At 27.1% G+C, this 26,939-nt stretch overlaps 1 protein-coding gene across 1 annotated transcript in view; it reads left to right on the top strand.

Moving 5' to 3' along the window:
- Positions 1–25,340, top strand: part of LOC145837785 (FERM, ARHGEF and pleckstrin domain-containing protein 1-like) — a 41,008-nt gene extending 15,668 nt beyond the window's left edge. The window contains exons 7-22 of the mRNA XM_082945229.1: positions 2,685–2,780; positions 7,923–8,089; positions 13,484–13,622; positions 14,101–14,215; positions 14,584–14,700; positions 19,839–19,961; positions 20,270–20,412; positions 20,839–20,928; positions 21,249–21,470; positions 21,774–21,960; positions 22,239–22,432; positions 22,805–22,963; positions 23,257–23,434; positions 23,595–23,854; positions 24,266–24,417; positions 24,778–25,340. Of these exons, the coding sequence (XP_082801355.1) occupies positions 2,685–2,780; positions 7,923–8,089; positions 13,484–13,622; positions 14,101–14,215; positions 14,584–14,700; positions 19,839–19,961; positions 20,270–20,412; positions 20,839–20,928; positions 21,249–21,470; positions 21,774–21,960; positions 22,239–22,432; positions 22,805–22,963; positions 23,257–23,434; positions 23,595–23,854; positions 24,266–24,417; positions 24,778–24,817 (2,382 nt within the window). The 3' untranslated portion in view covers positions 24,818–25,340. The remainder of the gene's footprint in view (positions 1–2,684; positions 2,781–7,922; positions 8,090–13,483; positions 13,623–14,100; positions 14,216–14,583; positions 14,701–19,838; positions 19,962–20,269; positions 20,413–20,838; positions 20,929–21,248; positions 21,471–21,773; positions 21,961–22,238; positions 22,433–22,804; positions 22,964–23,256; positions 23,435–23,594; positions 23,855–24,265; positions 24,418–24,777) is intronic.
- Positions 25,341–26,939: the final 1,599 nt, after the last annotated feature.

Raw genomic sequence — 26,939 nt, 5'->3', positions numbered from 1 at the left:
GTGTGCTGATTGTAGAAGTTGGCAATATTAAACGTAGTACAAAAGTCATACACGTTTTGAGGCTTACCAGTTCTATTGAGCAAAGCTGAAAATTTTCTCAGGATTTGAGTGAAATTGTTAACGTGGTTACTGGTTACTTTTTCAGCAGTTTTGTGTAAAGTAGTTTGTTTATAAACACTCCCAAAAATAATCAAGGTCTTTTACATTCAAATGTGTTTTTAAATTGTTTTATATGTCAACTTGGTATATGGTTTTAATACGTGCTAAAATAAGTTTGATGACATTAATTTCAAATTTAAATAGTTTTACTTACTTGAAAAAAACATTGTTTTCAAGCTTAAAAATAAAAATAAAAAAGTTTCAGTTTTTGTTTATTTCCTATTTAAATTTTGAAAATTTAGTTATGAAAGTTTAAAACTGAGTAATTTTGCCTTTAATTTAAATTGAATATGTAAATTTAGAAACTGATTTGTGGTGTGTTTAATAGTTTTACTTGCATAAAAACAAAAAATACTTTGAGTATGAACTAAATTGAAAGGTTTTAAAGAGTGTTTTAATATTTTTTTCTATAAGACATTACCTTGAATAACATTGAAAAGGGCAACAGTCTCAATACATCTTGAATGTTTATCGTGTTGGTAAACCAAGAAAGAAAATTCTGGCAATTTTCCATCTCGAACTTTAGTGCAAAAATCTGTTATTTTGGCAGCTTAACAACTTTTTTTTTTTGCCAACTTTTTTTTTTCCTCAACAAAATTTTTCTAGCAGTTTACTGCTACTACATTTGAAAAACTAATCGGAATGTAAAAGTAAAATTATATTTTCATGATGAATATATTAGTCTAATAAGATTAATGTACTAAGTGAAAGAAACATGTTTTTGTGGTCATGAAGTTTAAATATCTTAGATGGGTTATTGCACAACAGTTCTCTTGAAAGTTTTTTAATTTTTATAAAAATATTACTTCTGAATGTTAAATATATATATATTAACAAATTTATAACTACATTTAAATTTTTTTGACTTAAACCAAAGTAAGCAGCTTTCGAAAGTTCGCACGGAAAACCTCAAGAAAGCTTTTATTTACTTTTTGGCAGGCTGGCAAATACATTTCTTTTTACTTTCGAACTAGCACAAAGTTTCTAACAAAAAGCCCGTTGTAGCGCATACAGAGTGACTCAGACAAAGGGAGGATTATGCGCAGAGTTACAGCATTAACTAAAAATTACGCCCATTATTACAAAGCTTGCAGCCAAAATTTTTAACGCGATTTGCTTCAACCATACAACATTGATTATTTTCTAAAAAAGTCGATGTTCTGCTAATTGTTTACACAAGTTGGTTAAATTGCCCGGTTTTCTGCTATTCTGAAGATAACAAATTTTGAATATTTTTTCTTGCCACTGCTGATTTTAAATAAAACCCAAAGTACATTAGTTATTTTGCAATAAAAAATTAAAAACCACAATTGTTTACTTAAACTATTAATCTTATTACTATATTTAGATAAAATATCGAAATTTTTGTTTTTTTCTGTACCGCCCTAATTGCTAGTTAAAAGCTCATTACTCAGTATTAATGGCCATTAATCTTATTTTCTACACTGCTGGGGTAATTTATTTTTAATTATTTGGTAATTACTGCAATTGATATAAGTTTCCTGTAATTGAACACTAATGATTGTTTAAACAGTATATCTAAAGTTTTCATATTTTTAACCATAACGTACGTTGTGCTTTGTAGATTATTTATAAAAAATATTTACTTAATCTATAATTAAAAAAAAAGTATTTATAAATAACTTTTTCAAACAAAATGTGTATCTGTAAATAATTTTTATATTTCATTTATTGATCTCAAAAAATATAACAATTATAATATTTTTTTTTAAACTTGTTTTAAATTACTTGTTATTAAATAAATTTTCGTAAAGATAATACTTACAGTTATAAGTTAAAACGATGTAGTTTTTAACAATTTTATTAAAAACGCAATAAAAACTTTTAGAATCAATAAATTTATTTATAATTAATAGTTAAAGAATATATTTATGCAGCTGATTTTATTAAAAAATGTATTTTTTGACAAAACTTTTATGAAAAGTTTTGAAAAAATTTCAAATAATGAACTATACTTTGATCTTTTCTTACAATAAAACAATAAAAATATGTTTTTTAAATGTAAATACTCTGTTTAAAATCAACACGTTATAATATTTATTAAAGTTCAATACGAAAAATTATTAAAACTTTCATGTATATATAATGTACATAATTTTAAACTAGGGAACCAAGTTTATACAAAATTTTTACCACTCAGTCGTGTTTATATTTATATTAGTTTTGAAATGTACTAATTGTTAACAATAGTATGAAAGCTAAAATTAAAACTTTTTTACTTTACTTTTAAACATTGAAACAGGAGTATTTTGTATGGAAAGAAGCAAGTTGTGCTTTTATTACAACAAGTACCATAACATTTTCATTTTGCTTTTAACTTAATTGTTGATATTAAAATATAAACGTTTGATATTTGACAAAATATTATAATATTTTAGTTGTCAAAGTTTCCATAAAACTTGAAATTAAAAGGTTTATACTTTGTTGTTAACATTTAAAAAGTATTTTTTAGTATCTCATGAAATAAAATAACAAAATAAAATGTTTATTTACATTTCGCACAGGGATACGAACGGCGTGATTTATATTCTTGGATGAAAATAAGAAAATTGGCGTTCAAAAAGAATAAATTGCTGCTAAAACTCCAGCACGACTCTAATGTTAGTGTCTGTCGTTAAATAAATACAATTTATTACCAAAACTGCCTTGGTGGCAAATATTCATTTGGAAGGATAATGTGTATATTTAATTTTCAAAGAGTATAATTTATTTGAACAAAGGGTTTTAGAGGTAACTGTTAGCTAGTGTGATTTTCTAAGTAGGTATAATTATTAGTATAGTGTGCGTAGTTTTCGTTCTTTGTACTTCTCGGATAAAACATGAGATTTACTTTTAAAATGATTTTGTATAAACTTAAAACAAATATGAAGAAGTTACAACGCCTAGTTTTGTCGTATATTTACATGACTAATGTGTAGCTAAAGTTTATTTATAAGTTAACTTTTACAATAAACGCAAGTGCAAATATCTGTTTTATTAACATCAATCGTTTCAATAAAATAGTGATATCAGTGAACTTTCAATTTTAACAATGGCTTGTAGTAAAATTTTTACCATCAATTGTATAACTTTTTGAACTTATTATAATTGTATACATATAATACGTTACATCATTTGGTGGCAATTTAGTTTAACTTCTTAAATCAGATACACTTCTAAGTGGTTTGTTTAGATCATTAAAAAACACAACTAACTTTGTTGTAAAATGTTTCTTGTATCACTTGAACTTTTTCCCACACTGCTTCAGAGAAATATAATTTCCAGACAGTTCATTGCGTTTTAGTCTGCGCTAAATTGTACACTATTTATCTTGTAGTCAAGTAATAGCAACATGCATAAAGTTAATAAACTTTATGAGAAAACTTGCAAAGCAAATGCAAATTTTGTTTATTTTAAACATGTTAACTAGCCGTTGTGAAAGCTGAACAAACCATTTACAGAGTTTGTTAAGAATTTTTTGTTTGTAAAGTCGGGTCATGTTTCTCTAACTCATTGAAACTTCTACTTCAAGAAAATATTTTCATTTTTAACCTGTCAATGTCAATTAAGTCTTTTAAAACAACAAAAAAAAATTTCTCAACAAACAAATCATTGACAGTTTTTTAAAAAGTTTTCGCCGAAAGTTGACAAAAGTTCCCGCTTCATTAGTTAATTGCCCATCGATGCGTGTAATGTACTTTCCCCTGTGTGTTTACCATGACAACGACTTCCCCCTTTTTCACTCTGGTTGTCATGACGAAAACTTCCCCTTTGTGGTGCCTTGTGGCAGCTAATTAGGCTGACATCAGTCTGCACTTAACTCTCATTTGTCAAAAATTTTGCCACTACTTTGCTTGTCTTTGGCGTCTGAGACGTCTTTAATGCATTAGTTGTAATGTTTTGTACATCCTCTTTTTAGATTTATAAGTCTGATTACTTTTACGTTATTATAAGCGTTATAATTAAATTTGAAATATTTAGTTTAACAGTAAAGTTACTTGTGCTTAAAGTATATAGAATCTCTGAGTTCGGTAAAACCATTCGTGTATTTATTTATACTAAGTCTAATAAAATTTAATAATATTAGATTTAACATTTAAAGTAAAAACTTACATCAAAGTTGAAATTTGTAGTGTTTGTCTCAATTAAAACAAATACAATCTTATTTACTAAATATTTTACAACCCACAAAGAACTGATTATGAGCCAATGGTCTTAAATACAAGTAAAAAATATGTTTACTAGAAGTAAAAAAACTTATAATTAATTTAACTTTAGTTTTTAATTTTTAGATGAAGCACATCACAGACTTGTTTGAGCTGATGCTATGTTATAAAGTTCAAGTATATTAAACTTAGTTTTATGATTCTGCAAAGAGTATATACAAAGTTTAATAACATCAAGCATAAAAATCAAGTATTTCTAAATGTTTTTATGTTGTTTAACGATGTGTTTGTGTTAAAAATATAACTTTACAAGCCGTTTAACTAATTTTATTTGTCCTCAAATATGAAAATATTTCTTTGATTTTGGTTTGAAGAGAACTTATGCAAGCGAATCTAACATACCTATTTTAAAACATGAAAAAACTGCCAGAGATTAAATATAATCGATTATCATCTGCACAGAAAAACGTGTTGTTTGTAATCATGCCAAGAGTGACTCATACAGGAGTCAAAATATCAATCATGTTTTGTTTGCTAAAAACCTTAAAGTAATAATTTACATTCAATGTTGAAAATAGTTTATTATTTTATTTATGTAAAATAAAGTTGTTTTCAGCATTAGGAGTTCATTACTTATCACAATTTTATTACATCACATTGAACGCAATGCTATGATATAATAAAAAAAAACAATACTTAAAAATATCTACATATACAACAACTACAATGTTCAACATATTTTGAACGACAAAAACTAAGCAAGTTTTAAATTTGAGTTATCTGTGAAAATATACTAATAAATCTAATAACTCATGAAGAAAAAAATTGTATAATGCTCAGAATTTATTAGAGTGACACTAGAAAAGTATTTTTGTGAGAAAACTGTATATATATATATATTATTACATGAAAGGTGAAATAAAACCAGTAAACAATAAAAGATAAAATTAATTGTATTGAAAGCAAGCAAATGTGTCAGAATTCGCAAGAATCTCTCACATCAGCAACAGGAGTCATCGTATGGGACAGCTGTTGTTACGTCATAATGCGACATATGCTCTTGCCTTCTGTCGTTGCCAAGCAGCGAATCACAGATCCGCCTTTTTGTAGTTGACCGACTGTAAACAGTTTGTGTGAATTACATTCAAGTTGTCTTTTGTCACAATGACTTATGTTATATGACGTCATTACGTCTATCTAGTAGTCCTGTGGGACTCATGTACAATCTGGGCTGTAACAGTTTTTTGAAATTTGTTCTTAAAAAACATGACCTGGTAACGACACTCATTTATCAAAATTAAACTTAAAATTTTTGTCTGATAAAATTAACGTTTTTTTAAAATCAAAAGGTTCATTTTGACATTATTTTTACCAAAAATTTCACAAGTCTATCATTGTTAACTATAAATAGAAACGGTCAAGTAAAATGTTTGCATTTGAAATCATCCCAACTTATTTTTTGCAAGTTTTTGTATGACATAATAATACAATTTTAATTGCACAAGGTGTTGATATTTATCTGATAAACATGTCTTTTTCGGATGTGCGGTTTTCATTAACCTGCTCTTTTAGCAAATGTCAACTTATTTATATGTCTAATTACTTTTTCACACTTTCAAATACTTTGTTTTGCGAAATTTTACTTTTCAAACAAGTCTTAATCCAATTTTGTTTTTAGAAAACGAGTTCACTTTACTTTTTCAACCAATTTTGAATTTAACTTGTAGTGCCAAGCTAAAACATTTTTGAGCTATTAAAATCAAATTATATTAATAACGCGTTTCCTAGTTTGTTTGAGTATTTATGGTGAAAATAATTTTAAAAACTATCAAAGTTGTTTTTATTCAAAACAAATTGCTTAAGGAAGTCTATGCTTTGATTAATAGTTGTTTAAATAATAGATATTCTATTGTTAAAATTTAAATATTTAATTAGTTTTGACTAAATGCACTTTAAAACATAAGTATTTGCCAAAACTCTTTCAAACAGTGTATAAAAAGTACAAGCAACTTAAATTGCATTGTTATCTGAATTTAATCACCTAATTAAAAATCTGCTTAATAAGCTGATTACCGAGCTAACAAAACGTTTGTAAACAAAAAGTTGTTTAACCAGCAAACTTGCTCTTTTACAACAAATGGGGTTGTAAACTTGTGTGCTTTTCAGTTTTACCGAGGCCGTTGACACGTAATAGTTGTATTGAAATTTTCATACATTAAGTTTCATGGTTGATATTTTTTTTGATGTGAACTCATTGTCATGGGCATTTTAAATGAATTAAGTTGTTGTGGGCCTTTTATGCTTCTTCACACGTTTTTTGATATAAGTTTCAGCGGTTTGACAGTTCAGCGCTAACTTGTTCGTGTTTTATATGGCACGGCAGAGATTTGTTTCGAATATTTTCATTGACCACAGTTTATATAGCTGTTAAAACGTTTTATTAGAAAAAATGCAAAGTTAATTGCCAAAGTTGCAAAACTTTGTAATTTAGTTTTGTGTTTGAAATTTACTTTTTAGAAGTCAGTCTTACTGTATTGGTAGTAGTCTTAATGTGCAATACACATATACTAGTTATAAAGATTTAAATATATATTTGCAGATAATCGAAAAAGGGAAAAAAAAGTTTAATACTTTTTAATAAAATGTGCATAAAACGTAATGTAAATAAGATAGTTTTCATGAATAAAATGTTGTTTAAAAATACAGAAGATAGCTGATATAAAGAGTTATCCTTTAAATTTTAGCAAATCTGCTGTAATACTATTTACAATAAACTTCAAACCCTTGTCCGTAAACGGCCTATCCCTATATACTAAACATTTGTAAGTATATTGTTTTATAACAAACATAAAAAACTATACAAATTATTTTAAATTTTACTTTATAAATTAATTTTTAAAATATTTACATTAAATAACAACCACATGTTTTGTAAGTTTTAAAGAGCTTTAAGTACTAGTTTAAGTACTTGTTTTATTACGTTTTTTTTTCTGCAACCATGTATAAAATATAAATCTGATTCCATGTTTTCATAAAAGTTATATTAATATTTCATTCTTAATAAGGTTGAAATAAATTTTTAATATGTATAGGGTACTAAACAAAATTTTTAACAAAGTTTTTTTTTACTAAAATAGTTTGACATATTAGTTTGTTCATATTTATAATATACTTAACAATATACTACATTTTAATTTGACTATAATCTAATACCATAAATTACGTATTTAAAAAAAAAGCTAATTAGCTAGGATTTATAGTTGACAATATAATATTCAGCATGAAAAAGTTTCACATCCTTCAAATAAATAAAATATAATGCACATTGTCGCTAGGTGGGGAAAAAAATAAAAGTTTTAAACGCCTTAATTTGTTTTCAGACATGCCCCTTGTGAACTATACCTTTGAAATTTCACATCGCACCGCTAACATAAAAAATATTTAGATCTACCGATGACCTAAACACTAACAAACAATTTTATAAAAAAAATACTTTCAATTAAATCTTTGAAATTTCACACTCTACGTTAAAGTTATTGAGATCTACAAATGATCTTAACATCTATCAACTAACAAACTTATATATTTTTTTCACAGCCATCAAAGAAGGGTAGTACAGTCGAGTTCACGATGTCTTCCAGGGATTGCTGTAAGAACATGTGGAAGATATGTGTGGAAAATTACGCCTTCTTCAAACTAGAAACACAACCCAAACCTAAACCGAAGCCACTAGTGTTCAAGAGGGGCTCCACTTTCAGATACAGGTTGGTGACAAATTAGTATTTATCATTTAAATGTTTCGAAAACTTCATATTCATGATACTTACACATTAGAGTTTAAATTTTACTTTAAGCCAAATATACCTGATTTAAGAAAAATTCCACTGTCAGATACAAGTTTTTGGTGAAACTTAATAAAGTTTAAAGAAAAACTGCTTTTTTTTGAATGCAAACGGATCCTTGTAGCAGCCAAAATTGTTTGATTTAGAACCAAAAGTATAAAGTTATGGATTAATAAAAAATATTACAGTTTTTACTGTAGGCTTTAAAAGTAGTTTTTGAAAATACTTTTTTTAAAGTATACAATGGTTAACTACACATGCTAATTAAAAATCTTAAAACTTTACAACGTAGTTAAAATATTTTTGAAATGTAACGCAAGACTTTTTAAGTACTAAAAAGCTTTAAAATATTCTTGTCTCGATATTTTTAAAAGCTGGTAACTTTATTACTCAAGATATTTCACAAGAAAGCAACAATAAACTGTATGGTAAACCTTAATGGCTACTATAATAAAAAGCAACAAACATGACAGTAAAACAAGACAGTATTGTAAATTTATTTGTAAGGTTTAAAACATTTTTAGGTTTATCAGAAGATATTTTTGTGTAGACATTTTTTTTTCTACCGGATAACGAAAAAGTTTACTAAAAATAAGCTTAAGAAAGGCTAATTACTAATTTGAACTTTTGACTATACTAAAGTTTACTTAATTTTTAAAACAAGTTTAGTGGTGTACAAAAGACAAAAACCTTGATTAAAGCACAAATAATCTAAAACGAACTTCTTCAAAATCAAAACAAGTTGGTTTGACCACACATAATATATTACAATTTTGCCAATAAATCTAAAAAGAACCAGTATAAAAATGTCATACAGTGGTTAAAAAGTTTAAACTTGACCATGGGAAAGCAAAATATTGACAAATTTCACTAAAATACAATTTCGCCCATAAATCTGTCAAGTTGCGGGTTTGATGTTGAACAGAACCAAGTTCGATTGTGCACCGCGGTTTTATATAGAAAGGAGAAATTTATATGGTGTTTTTGTGTGTTGTTGATGGTGTGATGTCACAGAGAGGTTTTCTTATTTAATTTATGATGTTATATATTATTTACCTCCTACATTGTGTAGAGCATAGTTGAGTTATGAAGTTCATACAGTTTAGCAGTGATAAGTTATCTACGGCACTTAATAATAAAACTAGTAATGAGTTATATTGCGGAATTATAACTTTTTATAACGTTACAACGAATAAAATATTGAGAATTTTACTAGTGTTACTTATGTTTTATTTACTGTTAATTTAACTCTGAAAAGTATGTATGAAGTAATGTGAAGGTTTCTCGGTTTTGATGATGATGTCATATGACCTTTCGTTCCTGAGCTTGTGAGTCATCATTTAAATTTTAAGTCACAATCTTTTATAAGTTTTCATAACTAACTTTGACTATTAGCAGTAAAAAGTATATGCGTCTTTAATTTAGTTTTAGTACTTTAACTTTTTTTTTTATGCTACTAAAAGAGGTCGTATCTTACATGATATATTTAAAAAAAGGTAAAAATTGCTCCCTTCAACTGCCATAATAATGTGTGATAGAGTTTAGGTAATTACTTTTGTGGTAAGCTTCATACTTTGGACCATGTAGTTTGAATAAAAAAAACAAATTTAATTTTTAATATTTTGATCTAGTTCTTTTAAAGCTAAATTAAGTGAATACTAGCCGAGATTTAAAACATGTTGAAAAATAATTTGTTTCAAATTTTTTTTGAATCGCGTGTTTAAAACAACGCAGCCGGCTTTTAAAATAAAACTTAAACTAATTAAAAAGCCGCTCAAATCCTAACATTAAGCAAACAGCGAGCTAATACAAAAAAGAAAGCACTTTTTTATCTGTTGAGCGCCAAAAAAGATCCACTCGAAAAACGTCGCCTCGCAAAAGTACAAAAGCTGGTGACAAAAGTTTGCACAATCGTTTCGTCACAATGTTCTGTGTGACGTCACGAGTGCAATTAAAAATGTCCAAATCGCTTTGGAGTGTCGCCATTAAAATGTCATTGTGCCGCCCAAAATGTTTTTGTGAAGTTTTTAAACCTCGTTGAAAATTATAACAACGTAAACTTTAATCAGAAGCACTTTGATAAAAACATATAGTGTAAACAGTTTATATAAAGCTTTTTTTTTTTATTTTTAGACAAAAATAACAAAGCTAGCTTTAAACACTTTTTTAGTTGATCATGGGTATAGTTTATAATAAAAAGCAAAGTTGGAAGAAACTGTTTAATCCTGCCTTTGATATTGTGCCTTTTGAAGTTTCAGCAATTTTTGAGTGCCATAAAACATATGACTCACTAAAAACATAAACAATTTATTTTCTCCTTTTCAAGTGCTGTGATGAAAATATTTTTATATTTTTAAAAACCTGCACCTAGTAATAAATATGAATGTTAAAATAATGCTGATTTTTGAACTTGGGGGGTATAGCAGTAGGTTGAAAAAAAAAAGTTTATATTTGTTGTTGCAGATTAGGAATTTTAAATTATTGATGATAGTTTTACCATCAATAAATTATATCATTATATCCGATTACGCAATAAAATCAATCATCTCATTTGAGATAAAGGTTTTTTGCTTTATTCATTCTGGGTTATTTTCATTTATAAAAGTACCGTAACGTTTTAGATTTTTATAACATGCTCAATTTAATGACAGTTTTTTGATTTATTGTAATTGGGTGCTGTTTAAATTTATTTTCAAAATGTTTTCTACATGGAAAAACTATACCTTTTTAAAATGATGAATAATACAAAACAGCTGATGAACTTTTAAACATGAATTATAGCCAGTTATATAAGTATGTACATTCATCTTAATTCAGTCAATAGTTATACAGTTTTTTGTGATAATCTATAAAGCTTTTGTCAAAAAATAGCTTTTTTTTTTATTATTAGATTAAATATTGATTTAAATCGTCAAAATCTATATTAGAGTTAAATAAGTAAACTTGTTTTAAAATCTAAAACTCATTAATAAATCATAGACGGCTACAGACTAAGGTTTTATTAAATCTGTGCGTAATAAAAATACGTAGATTGTAATGTTATTAAATGTCTTTACGTTGATTAAAAATTTGATATCTTTAGACTTTTACGTATATTGGTCTTCTATTAGAGAAATATTTTTAAACTTATCGTCTTCTTTTTATTTTAATAAATTTAAGTTTTATATCAAGTTTATTAATTTTTAATTGATTTAATGTCACGAATAAAGTACAATAAGTTACGTGAAAATTAATATAACTTTGTTTTTTGTTGTTATTTTTGTTCAAGTAGTAAGTTTAATTCCTTAATAAAAAATGACGTTGAAGAGCTAATGATATTTATAAGCTTTTCATTTAGTGCACTAAGTGTTTTAATTTCTTAATAAAGTTGTAGTTCATTGCTAGTATTTAGTAAAAGGTTTTACGAAACAAATAAACATGGTATCACTAAGCTAATACTAGTTATAATTAAAATTAATTATAACATAAATTTCGAAGTAAACAAACTAATTCATTTATAAAAGTACCTTTGTGGTTATCGTAAGTATTTTACGTAATTACCGTAAATTATTTTATAAATACATTTATAAGTATTTTATAAATGGATTACAAATTTTACACAGTTTAAATAGTCTGAAGGGTATATTCTGTCTAAAGTTAAAAGTTTAGCTTACGAACCTTGCATATGATGTATTTAAAAATAAAAAACACATTTATATCTTGAAACATCTTATACTTAAATTAGTCTTTGAACTCAAAACTTTCGATAAGAAACACAACTTTGTAGTTGCTGAGTTTTTAATAAGTTCAACTTCATTTGTAAAACATTATCTATTAAATGCATGTTTTATAAATTCTCTTTGTTTGTTTCTTTTGGTTACATGAGTAAGAATCGTTTGTAGTAAATAAATATGTTTGAAAAGTTGATCAAACTTTTATTTTTTTATAAAGTAATTAAAGTTTAGTTATAAGAGTTTATAAATTTTTAGTTTTACAACTATTCTATTTCTGAGCATTTAGCATATTATTTTGAGTTTTGTAATTTAGTCAACATTTGCTACTGCAAATTATTTATTTAACTTTTTAAAGTTTCTCCTTAAAACAAACTTTAAAGTATTGTTGATGTTAAATAGTTATTTTTAGATGTCAAACTACATTTTTTATCAAGAAAACTTAATCTACTTAAAATTAAGCGAAACAACAACTTATATCCATTGGTTTTCAAAAGATTTAAAATAACTAGTTTTGTTCGATTAGAAATAAAACTGCAAACTGATATTTTTAAGTTGTATACGTTATAAGTTTCAAAGTAATGTATCATTTATAAAATTAGTTATAAAACAATCTTAAACAAAAACTTGTCCAAATTTTGACAAGCTACTGAATAGTTGAAAAAGATTAAACACGTTTTCAAAGATACTCATAAGGCTAACTTTAACAGGCCACTTTAGTTTTCATGTAGTTAAAAGTCATGCATAGGAAACATGTCTAGTCTACAAATTAAATTTACAATTGCTTTACAAATCTATTGAAACTATATTAATTTTTATTTAGTAAGTATGAGTACTTGTTTAAATATTGTTTACAAGTTTTTCTTTACCTTTATCTTTTTTAAAAATAAGTATGAGTCAACCTATTTTTTAATAGTTTTGAACCCTAGACTTTTTATGAATTGATCTTGGATTAAATTAGGAATAATTTAAAATACAAATTAATTTTCTTAAATTATTGAAGTCTACAAAAAGACCTCAAAACATCTTAACAGCCATAACTTTTTATTTATAAATATTATGTATTAAAATTAAAATATGTCAATCACGGTTAATTCTGAAACTAACTTATTTTTATGACAATTTTTTCCCTTTCAAACCTCAGTAAAAAAATCTTTTATGACGTCACGAACCATTTCTCAAATATAAATGACGTTCAGTTGTTGAATACTTGTTTAGTATATACATAAAAAATATATAATTGCTGTTATCAAAAAATGTAAATGTTTTCTTTATATTCAAAAAACCTAGCTGACTGGTATAACTTAATATATATATGAAAAAAATCCATATAAAGCAATTTTATTTGTAACTAAGCAGTAATGGGAACAAATATTGTTGTAACACTAAGAGAAGCTGCAAAATTATAAATTTCAAGTTATTCAAATCATGTACAACTAGTATAAATTTGGTCATAAACATAGTATATAAAAAAAGAATTTTGATCAGGCTTTTAGTAATTACTAATATTTTCAAAATAATTAGTTTTCAAATCAGCACCAAAGATTGCCTTGTTGCAACTAAAGTAAACAGTTGATTAAACTTAATTACCAATAACAATTTGCAGCGGTCGAACGAACAAGCAACTCCACGAGATGAGGTTGACTTCAAATTTCAGGAGGAGCAAGTTTGAGAGGTTGAGCTTGAGAACTCCTTCCACCAAGTTCTCATCACCGGCAACAAGCCTCAGTGGTAAAAGCGATCAGGTTTGTGAACATAGTCAGTTGAAATAACTTTTTAAAGCAAAGTAAATGTACAACGCAAGTTGTTATTAATAGATATATATTATTTTAACACCAACTCTCACATTTATTGATTGCGACAAGCAGTCATATTTTGTTGTTTCTCAGTAGTAAAAGCGAACAGGTTTTGAAATTAAATTAATTGAAATACAGAATTTGAAACAATACAAGCAATTAACAAGCTATTTCAGCGAATTTATAATATTCAGCTTGATTGTTTTCGTTATTAAACCACTTTTTTATCGACATAATATGATAATAATAAGAGTTAATATTAGAAATAAACGATTTTTATTGGTTTTCCGCACATCTTAATCATAGCAAAAGTGTTGATTTAAATTGAAAAAGTTAAACTGTTTAGCAGTTTATAAACAAAATATATTTTCTAGCGAATAAATTTCAACTTTAAAACTAATTTAATAATTGAAAATAAAACGAACAGATAACATCAATAGACGAAGGCAGTTACACTCTACAAGAAAATAACTCAAATGCTAACAACACAGATCAGAGTCTCAGCAAAATTGTGGAACAAATTGAAGATAAATTTAATAAAAGTTTGTTTTTAATTCTACTACCTTGAAGTTACTTTATTAAATTATGTAAACTAAACAAAGTAAATTTACCACTAGTCTTTGATAAAACGGTTATACTCAATTAAAGTATCTTGGACCAGTATAAACTTTTTGAAAATTATAAAATATCTAAATCAACTAAATCTAAGATAAGTTTCTAAGCTACTTAGAGTTATACTTTGAACTCTATTGGAGCATGTTTAAAAAAATACAAGTATTATCCTTATAATTTATCCGCTGGTATGTTGTAACCAATTATACTAAATTATGAGCTAAGTATTATCTTATTAACTTCACAACATATAAAATTAATTTATTTTTCTATTTTATTAATATTAAATTATCTTCAGAAACGTTTACTGATGAGCAACCAGCGTCCAACATCAACAGGCAGTCGACAGATTGGAAGGTGGAAAGCGGAGACCTGCACAGCAACACCGCCGCCTCCCTGGCAACCACCCAAGCAGGTAGTTGCAACAATGACGTCATAAATAATCGAAACGACGTCATAATTGTCGAGGGCGTTGCGCCGCCCCTTCCGCCGAAAAACCCCGCGCCCCCGAAAGCGGCGACCGCCGGTTGCCACGGCAACAGACGCGCCGTCGCCAGGCACCACAGCAGCCAGGTGCAGCTGAGAAAGACGTCGTTCAGAAAAAGTACAGCCAGCTTCAGGGAAAGTTTCAGGAACTCGACGTTCAGGGATTCCCTCCACGCGCTCATGACGTCATCGAATTCCAGGGTTTCGTCCTTCACCACGTCACAATTGGAACTCGCCACCAAGCTGAGGTGCCCCGATGACGTCAGCGCCTCGCAGCTGATCCAGTGCGGTTTGTACTCGGTTCCCAAGCAACTGCCGCCCGTCGTGTCGTCCTACCGTGACGTCAGCAACTCGGTGTCGGAGCTGAGGGCGAGTTACGAAGACGAGGATATTGACGATTGTGACGTAGTAGATGAGAGTGACGCCACTATAGACGCGAGAATGTTGGAACCAATCGTCATGAACTTTGATGACGTCAGCGACGAGGAAGTTTCTCCCCGCGACAAAATCGACGTCGACGTCATAACGGGCATGGAGAGGGATATCGAGAAAGTTCTGACGCAGCAGGGAGTTGAGTACGATGACGTCATAATAAAGATAGCGCCGTCGATGGTGAAAAGGGCGCAATCTAGCGACGGGTTGAGCAGCGGCGATTCCGTTATCAATTTGTAGTGAGGAGAAAATATTTTATTTTGTTTGAGGAAGCAGTCTTGAGAAAGTTTGAGTTTTTAGTTAAGATAAGTTTGTTTTAGCTGCACTTCGTTAAAACATTATTCTACTTGTAATTTTGTTGAAGAGGAATGTTTTTTGTAACAATAACATAAAAATGCATGGCTTGGCAAACATTCCTAATTAAAGCAAGCTTTAATTAACTACTTACAATTTCTAAAATATGCTTAAGTTTTTTTAGAAGAACAAAACTTTGTATTTTTTTGCTCGGAACATATTCCTTAATTGCCCTTTAAAAATGAATTAAAACAATCAGTAAACTTTTTATTTTAAATGAATAAAAATTGACTTTTTTCTAAACTATTAAGATTATTAGTGCTTGTTTTATTCTTTTTTACAAATATTTCTTCGTTAAAAGCCAATTTGCAAAGCAATCCATTACTTACACAGTTTCCTTGATTATTCCTCTGTTACTGTATTTAGTTAACCTCTAAAAAATAGTCTTCCTTTTTTTCTGGCCAAAATTGTTTAAAACGGTACTGATTTTATAAGTCTTCTTTGTTACTGTAATTAGAATAGGTTTTTGAACAAAGTATGTTGATTTTACATTCGTCTTAGATTAATTTTACTCTTTTGTTATATTTAGTCAACCTGTTAATCAAAAAAAAAATCAAAAAATCAAACTAAGTTGTGGGTTAGTTACTTATGCTGAAATTTTAGCATTTAAAAAAACATGATACAGTTTAAATACTTAATTGGTTATTTGTATCAAAAATTTGATTCTAAAGGTTTTCAAAAATGAAATTGAAAATTATAACGAATAAGTTATTGAGTTAAAATAAGTTAAGTAATTGCGCCCGGCAAGTTTAGATGATTTATGACGTCTTTGTTGTATACTAATAACTGTTCTATGCCAGTTACCTTATTTTTATCATGTGTATCTGTTCTTAAAATGCAATGTTTATTGCTTTTGTATTAATTTAAAGCTCGTAGACTAAACTTTAAACAATGACTAAATATATATTCAATAATTCATTTACCTTTACATAAAGGTTCTGTATGCTTCCTTTCAAAATAATTTCAAAATATCAAATACGAAGCGCTATTATTTTTACCTCATTTAAATCAAATCAAAGTGCTACCTTACAAGTTACCTACTCATTTAAACTTACATATTTTTTCAAAACAATTGTTACTTAACTCAAAAAATTTTAACTTAAGCTTATTTTCACAATTTATTTTCTATTTTTTTAAATCTAAACTTTACGACTTTGTTTAAGATTGATTGTGATTTTTTTTTGCTGCAAAGCTTATACGTACACATACTTTTTAAATTATGTTTTAATTTGTTGTTTTAATTATTATCTGCGACTAATTAATGTTTAAAAAGCACTGTTTTAATTATTTATGTATTTTTTTTCTTGTGTTTTTTTCTTGTATGTGAGTATGTGTTTAGTGCTATTTTATTAAACGTTTAGAAGTTATTTTCATATGAACTTTGAACTATCTAGTCAATTTAACTCTCGTGAAACTGTAACATATTTGTGCTGTTTGGTTTAGTTGTTTCGCGGTACTTTTGTTAATAAATTTCAAAACTTAATAAAAAAAGTGTGCTTATTGTAATATATTATTGCATGCAAAGTAACAGACAAGCAGATTAAGTTTTGAAAAGTTTAGTAGAGTTTTATATTGAGATCAGTTACAAATTTAAGTTGGAAGTTTAAGCGTTGTGGTGCCATAAGACGTTGTTAAAGGTTAAAATTAAAATTTAACATGTTTGAAATAAGTTCTACTTTACAAATTGTACAGTTTAAGGTTTTAATATTAACTTAGTTTCTATTAGGCTTAATTACTTTTTTATCTGCAACAATCAACATTTTTTAGTTAGAATTTAGTACAGTAATTTTTTATTAATTTCAAACTAAGAGTTTTTGTTAAAAAACAAAAATTTTGTAGTCTAAATACAGCTTTTAATATAAAGCTTACTTTTTATATTAACTTTAAATATTATACCATTAAAACTAAATTAAAATATTTTGTTTTTTATTATTACTTACACAGATAAAATAACATTTTCTTTTAGTTTAGATAATAATTGTTTTACTAATACAACTGTACTTGTAATAATTCAATAAAAAATATTTTTTCTTTTACATAAAAAGATATATAAGCTCGTATCTATATTTTACTACGTATGTCACATGTACAAGTTTAAAAAAGGTTATTTATTACATTCACAAACAATAATTTTCCAAAAATATTATTTCCGCTGTACGGTGATATAGACTTGCGTTAGCTTCAGTTTTCGTTTTTAACTCTTACCAAAAGCTAGATATGTATTTTACTAATAAAAGTACTGAACATTATTAACTCAAATTTTACAGTTTAAGAAATAAAAACTTTTATTTTTTAAGTTTTACCCTACAATATTCATATAATTCTTTTTAAATATTAAGTATTATCCTGACTTTGTTTTTAAACTACAGTTAAACTTTTTAATCAGACTTTATACTTTAAAAACCATCTATAAAATAGCTGACTATTCACAATAGTTATCTAGATAACTTTGCTTGCAAAAAATCTTTACACTTAAGAAGTTTTTGGTTGAACATTTCGTATTGTCTTAAACTGTAGACTTCATTTTTACCACAAAATCCTTTTAATTTTTAAAGTTATAACATAAGTTTTCTAAAATGTATAAGAAGTTTAAGACTAATTTTATAGAATGTTCTTACACTAAAACTAAATGACTGATAAAATTGTATGAACAATTTTTGATGTTTTATTTATAGAGAGAGTTATTTAAAAGGAAAGAAGTTATAGTTTTTACGTAAAGATGTCAAACTTTTAAGGCAGATTAATTTTTTATTCTTTCTGCGTATCTTCATTTAGAATTCTCGTTTTTGAGAACTTGAAATAGTTTAAAAGAAGCGTTGATAACGTCGTAATGTAGACTTAAACGAAGTATTTGTTTAAAATAGACATATAGGCTAGTTAACAACAGACTAATAAATAAGTTTATAATAATTTGTTACCATTAACTAATCACTTGGTAAAATAGTTAATCTTCTTTACAATTCCCAACAAGGGTTCACAACATGTGAATTTAATTTGATAAAATACGTCTTTTATGTATTGAAACTCTAAAAAACTAATACAAAGCAATATATGTTGTCAAATAATAAATTTATTTTTTAATTGAAAAGTTGAAACATAATTATTCTTCAAATTTAGTTGCAAATTAAAATAAAAGCAGTTTTCGGTTGTTTTCATAGTTGTAGAAATAATAAACTTATTTCATAAAGTAGCTTTAAAGTTAAAAAAAGAATATTTTACAACTAAAATTTATTTTTGCCTATCAACTTATTATTGCAATTGTTTTTTTTTACTCTAATTTATTTAGCACAGTTTTATTAAACTATTTCTTCAAGTACAAAATTTTTAGGCTAGGTTACTAAAATATGTTTAATAAAAAAATATTGAAACACTTCAAACAGTATTATAATAAAAAATAATAATCACAAACGCTTTATGTTGTGTAAAAGTAAATAAAAAGTATAAGTAAAACATATTAAGTTGTTCTTTTTTTCTAGGAGTTAATTTAAAAAGTTTTTATTATAAAACTTCTTTTTAAGTTCTATTCTACTTTTTCAAAACAGCTCATCAATAAACTTTCTCGTATAGACATTTTAGTCAAATATGTGTAGAAGTTTTCTTACAACTTTTCATAACAACTCAATTTCCCCCTTATGTTAAAAATTATACTTTAAATTTTTTATAACTTTAAATAGCAAAATTGTAAAAAAACTAATATTTAAAAAAAAAATATACAGAATACATTTATTTTACTTACCCAAAAGTTGTAGTTTCTACATTCTAAACATCTAAACTATTTTTTTACCAAAAATAAAGGTATATTCATTGTAAAAATTGGTAAGTTATAAAAGTTAAACGATCCTTTGTCATAACATATTCAAATAGTTTTTCAAGGCTAGTAAATGACTTTTTCTTCCGCACAGTTTAAAGTATTTTAGAACTTAAAAAGCTAAGCTTATTAAAAAGCTTGGCAAGAGCAAAAACTAAATGTTGTAAAACTTGTATTATAACAACAAAAAGTTTTAACTAGTTATGAATTATCTCGAACAGACTAGATTTTAAGAATAGTATTAGTTTTAAAATAAATGAGGAATTGTTAAGTTAGAATATCATATCATTGAATAAAAGTATTTTACTTTTAACCATGAACTCAACTTAACATAATTACATCAACTTCGCTTAAAAACTTGTAATTTTACAACTTAAGAAATATTTAGTAAAGTCAAACAAATTATTTCAATTCAACTTATTAAATTAAAAACACGTAAAAACAAAAAAATAACCAAACAATATTTTCTTTAGATCAAACTCCAGAGAAGCGGTCTTACGTTCAAACTTCTGTGATTGTTACGTCACCAGAAGACGATGTTACGTCACAAACCAACAGAAGCTCGATTCCGTCACCGGCAACACTGCACTCTAGCGGTAAGGTTTTTGTTGTTTCCTTAAATGAGCCTAAAGTGGTTTCATATTTCGAGCAGTTTGGTAGACAATCTTTTTACCGGTTATGTGATAATTTTTAGGTTTTTTTTCTAAATTTAAAGTCCTTATTTTTGACTAATGTGTATTTAACTTTTAACTTTCACCATACTTATATTGTTTTAAGCCAAAAACAAAATCCTTAAAACTTAATTCTCAAAACTTTCAAACTGTTTTAGAATTTTAACGGTTGACTTTACTGTTTTATATTTTTAGTAAGTTTAACACAAACTTTGATTTTTTTCTCATGGCAGGCGGTATTACGCAATCGCAATCAGGTGGTTTTAATATGACGTCACTATCCAACGTTACGTCACCGCAACCAAATCATCAAGCGGTCAATTTCGACCAATTGAAATCGAGCACAGTAATTCAACAACCACACAGAATTGGTGATGTAAGAATTTTGTTTTTATTTTTATAAAATCGGTTCACAAATTTTAAAAGTTATTTAAAACCTAATTTCGCTGGAGAGCAACAACCCCGTTGTAAAAAAAACTGTTATAAGCTTATGAAAGTATAAATAAAAATACACAATATTTTATATTTATTTATAATGAAACATAAGTCTAAAAGTTAATTTTGAGACCATATGTAACTTATGAAGTTATTGAAAAATTGTACTCAAAATTCTCACCAAACTAGTAAACAATTTTAATGCTTATATTACGTTTAAATCTTGCATATATAACTACTAAACGATAATTTTACCTCTTTAAACTAATGAACGTTTAGTTACACTGCTACCTATCTTTTCCTTAAAGCTTATTTTTTTGTTACTTAGAACCTATTTATTACAAACAACTCATACAAAAATTTACAGAGAAGAAGTGCATCTAGTGCGTACTTTATACTAAAAGAGCTTCTAACAACTGAAAGAACCTACTGTAGGGATCTTAGTGTCATTTGCACTGTTAGTATTACTACAATATTTAATTAAAGTGTGGTGTTAAAACGAATCTAGTATACTTGGTTTGACTTTTATTGTTTATCAAGACATTTCTTATGTTATTCTACACTTTTTTAACTTTTTATATACAATTTAGATATTTTTATATTACTGATTAATAACAGGTCTAAACAAGCTAATGTAAGTAGTATTCTAGTAATGCAAATGTAGCCTTTAAGATATTAAAATATATAAACCTTAATCACGTATAAAAAATATTACTAAATAACTATTTGCATGAGATTATAAACATAAAAAAACAAACAAATTAATTTTATTCTCAGGATTTCAGGAAGGCGGTATCGGAGGTCAACTTCACCAGTGAGGAGGAACGTGACGAAATATTCACCTCTCCCACCTACCTCCTCCAATACCACGAGAACTTCCTCACCAAGCTGGAACAAGTGCTGTACTCGATAGACAACAAGTCACGTGACTTGCTCACTGATGATCAGTACACTTCAGTGGAGCAGCTCATCACCCACCACGTCACCGACATCAGAACTGTTGGTTGAACATTTGGTTTCTTCAACATTGTAGCTTTAGCCTAAATTTTGTACCTTTAGTGTTTTCAGTAGTTTTATGAAATTAACTTACAGTAGGTTTTTATCAGCTCTACAGTTTACAGTATTTATTTGTACTTCTAATACAGCTTAAAATTTATTAAAAATTTTCATAAACACACTAAAAAAAAGTTATGATGATCTCATGAGTTGTATTATTAATGCTTTTACCTAACTACATTATGTTTAAACAGTTACTGTAAATTTTGGCCAATTATCTAACATAACATCAAAAATTTTCATCAGAGTTGCAGATGCCACATAGTAAACTGCTTGAACTCGGTTGAAAAGTTGGAAGAAGTTTGCATGAGAGATCCGAAGATGGAATCCTGCTACAGAGATTTCGAACTAGACAAGTCATGCTACATTCCCCTGGGAAGCTTCTATTTGAAACCGATGGCAAGAATATTTCACTACAAAACCCTTCTGCAACGTTTGTTATTGTTTTAATTTAGTTTTATAATCTTTACTAAATATATTACAAAAAAAGGTTTATTAATAGCCTTTACTGAAAAAAAAAAATAAAATAAAACAGTTTTCAAAAAATAAATTCTAATTATGACGTCACAACAGTATTTTTATAGGAATTATTTTTACGTGAGTTGTAAAAAACCTTTTATTTAATAAATAAAATGTTTAAATAGTTAGACCTACTTTTTTTTCGATTTATTATGATGTACATACGTACTAACTATGACGTCACAACAACAGGTCTGACTCTGCACTACAGAGAAACGGGTATGGAGGGAAAACTCAGTCACGCTGAACGAGGCTTGGAGGAGTGCGTCAAGTTCTCCTCAATCGTCCACCCGAAAATGGAGGAATTGTTAAACGCGCACAAACTACATCAACTGAAGCGTGACCTCATCGGAGTAGATCGGTTGCTTAGTTACAAGCCAAACAGGGTTGGTTGACATTTAAAACTTTCTGATTTTAGTTTATACAATCAGTATACAAAGTCATTACAAACAACATAGTAATTTATATGGTAATTTTTATAAATTGGTTTGGATGAGAGCTTGTTATTTTGTAGTTAACATTTTTTAATCAGCAAGGTGTTGATTTTTTTTTTAGTTTTTTAACTGCCTTAACAACATTATTAATCGAACACTTGATATACAAACTAACTATTAACTTCATAGAAAATTTATAACAAAATTTTGTAATTATAGTTGTATAAAGATTGCCTTTTGTTATTTACAAAAGTCAGAAAACTACTACGTAAATATTTTCATAATAAATTTATAAAACTTAAATTTTTAAGATTTACTTTACAGAAATTTATAAGAGAAGGCGTGTTGTACAAACTATCAAGAAAGGGATTTCAGCAAAGGTTATTTTTCCTGTTCAGCGATTGTCTCACATACACTTCCACCGGTGTAACTACAACAAATCAGTTCAAAGTTAACAACTGTCTGCCCCTCAATAATTTACTTGTTAGTTGTTACATTGTTCATTATTATATTAAAAATTACATGCTGTTCAATTGTTTTCATACATTTTCATGTTATAGAAATTATATATTTTTTTAAATAAAAATAGTATTGTAAGTAAACATTTAAAACATAAAACCCTTTAAAACTATTTGTGCATAATTTACTAAACTTTTTGTTGTAGAAAAAAAAACAAGATTTTATAAAGTTGTTATACTAGAAAACGTGTTTTCAGACTAATAGTAAAATATTCAAAAAATAGTTAAACAAGTATTAATACAAAAAAATACAAACAGATAGAAGTGCACGAAGGAGAGAAAATGGTGGCCAACTGTTTCAGCGTGATCTGCCCTGATGACAAGATCATTGTGCTCGCCGCTGCCTCTAGCGACCAGATGATGAGGTGGCTCTCAGACCTGAGGAAGGCAGTCGGCGAGTACAAAAGTGACAGCAACCAGTTGGGTGTCCCTCTCAGTTAGTTTGGTTAAAATAATGCAATTTTTACTGATTTGAAAGATGTTAATGCCTAATATCCTCTTACACTAGTTTAACATCATCCTCATAGTGCCATATCAAAAAAAAAAAGATAAACAATTTTCCCTTAAACGTTTTTAAATTTAATAAAATTATTCAGACCACAACAACTTGAGGGACAGTCAGCTGTCGGTGTCGTCGGAAGCTTCAATTGTGACGTCACAACAGCAGCAGCGCGCCAACACGACCATGCACGTGTGTTGGCATAGGAACACGTCGGTGGCGGGCGGCGACCACATGGTGTCGCTGAGCAACCACATGAGCGGCTACCTGCTGAGGAAGTTCAAAAATTCGAACGGGTGGCAGAAGTTGTGGGTCGTCTTCACCCAGTTCTGCTTGTTCTTCTACAAATCCCATCACGTTTGTTTGCACTTAAAAACTTGAGAATATTTTATATGTATTGTATATATAAACATTTTCGTTTTATTTCATTAATATTCTACATTAATTTTGATTGGTCGTTTTTGATTAATCTTTTTATTACATAGTTTAACCTAACATTCTGCGAAATATAGCTTCTATAATCATAACAAGTTGTATATATTTTTGTTCTTTTTAATTATTTATTTTTGTCTGTCGTATTTACAATAGTTTTCACCTTGCTAGCTTATGTACACTTTATTTTATTTAAATAAACTAAAAAATTAATAATTAAATATTTGTTTTTACTCCGCAGTAAGGTTGATTGATTAATAAGACTATTTATTTTATTAACTATACTTTAATATTAATATAAAAAATTTGAAACTTAAATTACTTCCATGGCAACAGGACCAGTTTCCACTGGCGAGTCTTCCGTTGCTAGGCTACTCAGTGACGACACCGAGCGAAAATGACGACATCCACAAGGATTTCGTGTTCAAGTTGCAGTTTAAAACCCACGTCTACTTCTTTAGAGCGGAAAGTTTGTACAACTTTGATAGGTCAGTTTGGTTATGTTTTAATAACTTTTCAGTCATTTATATTATTTTATTTTAGTCATTATAAATATTTTCAGCTTAGGTGTTTACATGAACTTAGTTTTATAATACAATAACAATTAAAGTATTTGATAAAAATTTTGTTGTGATTAGTTGTTTTTAAGTGTACTTTGAATAATTGAAATTTTCAAATAAAAAACCGTTTCAAAAAAAAAAACTACAGAATTTGAAAAAAAAACTTTACTTTGAGCTTTTTCAAACTTTAAAAGTTTTAATTGTGATTAAAGGAATGTTTAAGTTCACTTACCTAAGTTTAAATTAGATGAAGTTATGAAATAATACAAATTTCAAATAATTCCTTAGGTGGATGGAAGTGATTTCTTCGACGACAAACTCCCAATGATTTCGTATTCTGCAGATAAAAAAACAAAAATTTCAAGTAGAACTTGTCTTGTTTTTATTTCATTCTTGTTTTAAAATGGTGCCTTTTTAGTATTCCGTCGTTATTTTTAACATTTTGTTGCTGATAATGTGCATTTTTGCAATTTGATTTTTTATAGAAGTTTCTGCTTGTTACGAAGCATGACAGTTAAAAATATTGAAGCTAAAAAACAAATTTACAAAAATTGATAGGAAATGTTCTGTTGTTTTATTAACACATTTTATCTACTTTTAAAAACAAAGTTTTTTTAATTTGTTAATTACGATTTAGTTTGAAATTTATGATTTTCATTTTTTGTTTAATGTTATGTGTTTATAAAGTTTTATGATAGTATTTTTTATTTAAAAAACCACTTATCATTTGTAATTTTTTTCTCAAGTTTCATATACAAAACTTACTTTCATATATTTTAATCTAAGTAAGCATATTTAAAATTTTAACATAATTTGAAAAGATCAAGTTAAAGCTTTCTACGGTACTGTTAATGCTGTATCTTTTATTAATAATGTTTAGTTTGAACTAAATACTTTTTTAACGTTTATTAGTTTGTGTTTTAAATAAATATTTACATTTCTCGATTATTAATTGTTTAATCTTTTTTGTCAAGCTAGTATTTTAGTTTTGTACTTGGTTTTATTTTAATAAACTCGACTGCTACAAATTAAAAAAAAATCAAAATTAAAAAATAATAATTAGAGTACAACTACTTGTGCACGTAAAAAACTTATAAGAAGTACAAAGTTTTGCTTCCCTTATAAAGTATGAAAAGGTCTACGAAGGTTACAAAAATTAGCGTGCATTAAAAATTGTATACAAATTTAGTATGTATTAAGTTTATCTATTTTTAAAAATAGTTATAGCTGCATTCAGGATATAACAGCTTGTCTAAAATATTTTATATAAAGTAGTAACGAATTTTAAACATTTGTAATATAAAATTTAGTGTACAAACAAAAGTCAAATACTTATGTGAATTTATTTAATTTTTATTTTAGAAACAATATAAGGATTGAAAAGTTAGTCCTTAAACTGCAAAAAAAATTATCCAAATTCAACCTATAATCAAAATATAGAACCTTTAAAACAAAATAAGTTTTATAGAAATTATAAGAAAAATCACAGTATTATGCTGATATTCTTTACACGTTTTTTTATATTTTTTTTCAACCTAAATTAACTTTAATGTTTTACTATTCTTCTAACTAAAAGCTCTATACAAACAATTTGTTAACTTTTAATACAAACGTTTATGATAAAAATTATAATTAATGCTAAACACAAGAATAAAAAGGAACAATTTAAAATAGTATTATAAAAACAAAGACATAAAATCATTTAGGAGTAGATAGAGTTTATATATGATTTTTTTCTTTTTAGATAGTTGAAAAAAACATGGTAAATTTGTTTTAGGAATAGAAGTTTTCATATGCACAAACTGTTTAACAAGTATTGCCACAATGCTGCGACCCGTCATAATTTTACATTTCAGGGTATTTCCCTTAAATGTCGCAGTTTTGTCAGTGATAAACTTATATTGTTTGAATTGTGCTTAAGAAAATTGATCTTTTGTACATTGTGGAATCAGGCAAGTTAAACAATATAACGTCATTGAACGTATTTTTTTTGTAAAATTTTACCAATTCTGCTTTTAGTTCTAATAGTATGCTTCACTATGCAGCTTAATGCAGTAGTATTTTAATATTTTATCACATTTGTTTCGAAAAATCTAGCGGAAAAGCTTTTAACAAATTTATTTGAGATACTTTTTTTTAATAACAACAACACTATTAATGTTAGTATTGTATTCATTAGAACAAAAAGGCTAAAATAAAGTGACTTTTTTATTGAAAATTTAAGATTTTGAACTAATTAATATTTGTTAATTTACTTATGCTTCTTCTTGTCTTCAGATCTCATACTAACGATTTTAAAGTCTCCCTCCGTAAGTACTCATTAAGATTTGCGGGTATTTGTATATTTAAAATTCGTGTTTAAATTGTTAATTACAAAATAAAATTAAAACAAAAACTGGTTAAGAGTGTATTTATGTTGTTATTAAACAAAAAGTCTATAAAAATATACA

The sequence above is a fragment of the Thalia democratica genome, chromosome 6 (assembly GCF_965202585.1).
Source record: "Thalia democratica chromosome 6, ktThaDemo2.hap1.1, whole genome shotgun sequence".
In the NCBI taxonomy this organism is placed as follows: domain Eukaryota; kingdom Metazoa; phylum Chordata; class Thaliacea; order Salpida; family Salpidae; genus Thalia; species Thalia democratica.
The sequence above is the reverse complement of the archived record's forward strand: the minus strand, read 5'-3'. Positions and strand labels throughout refer to the sequence as shown.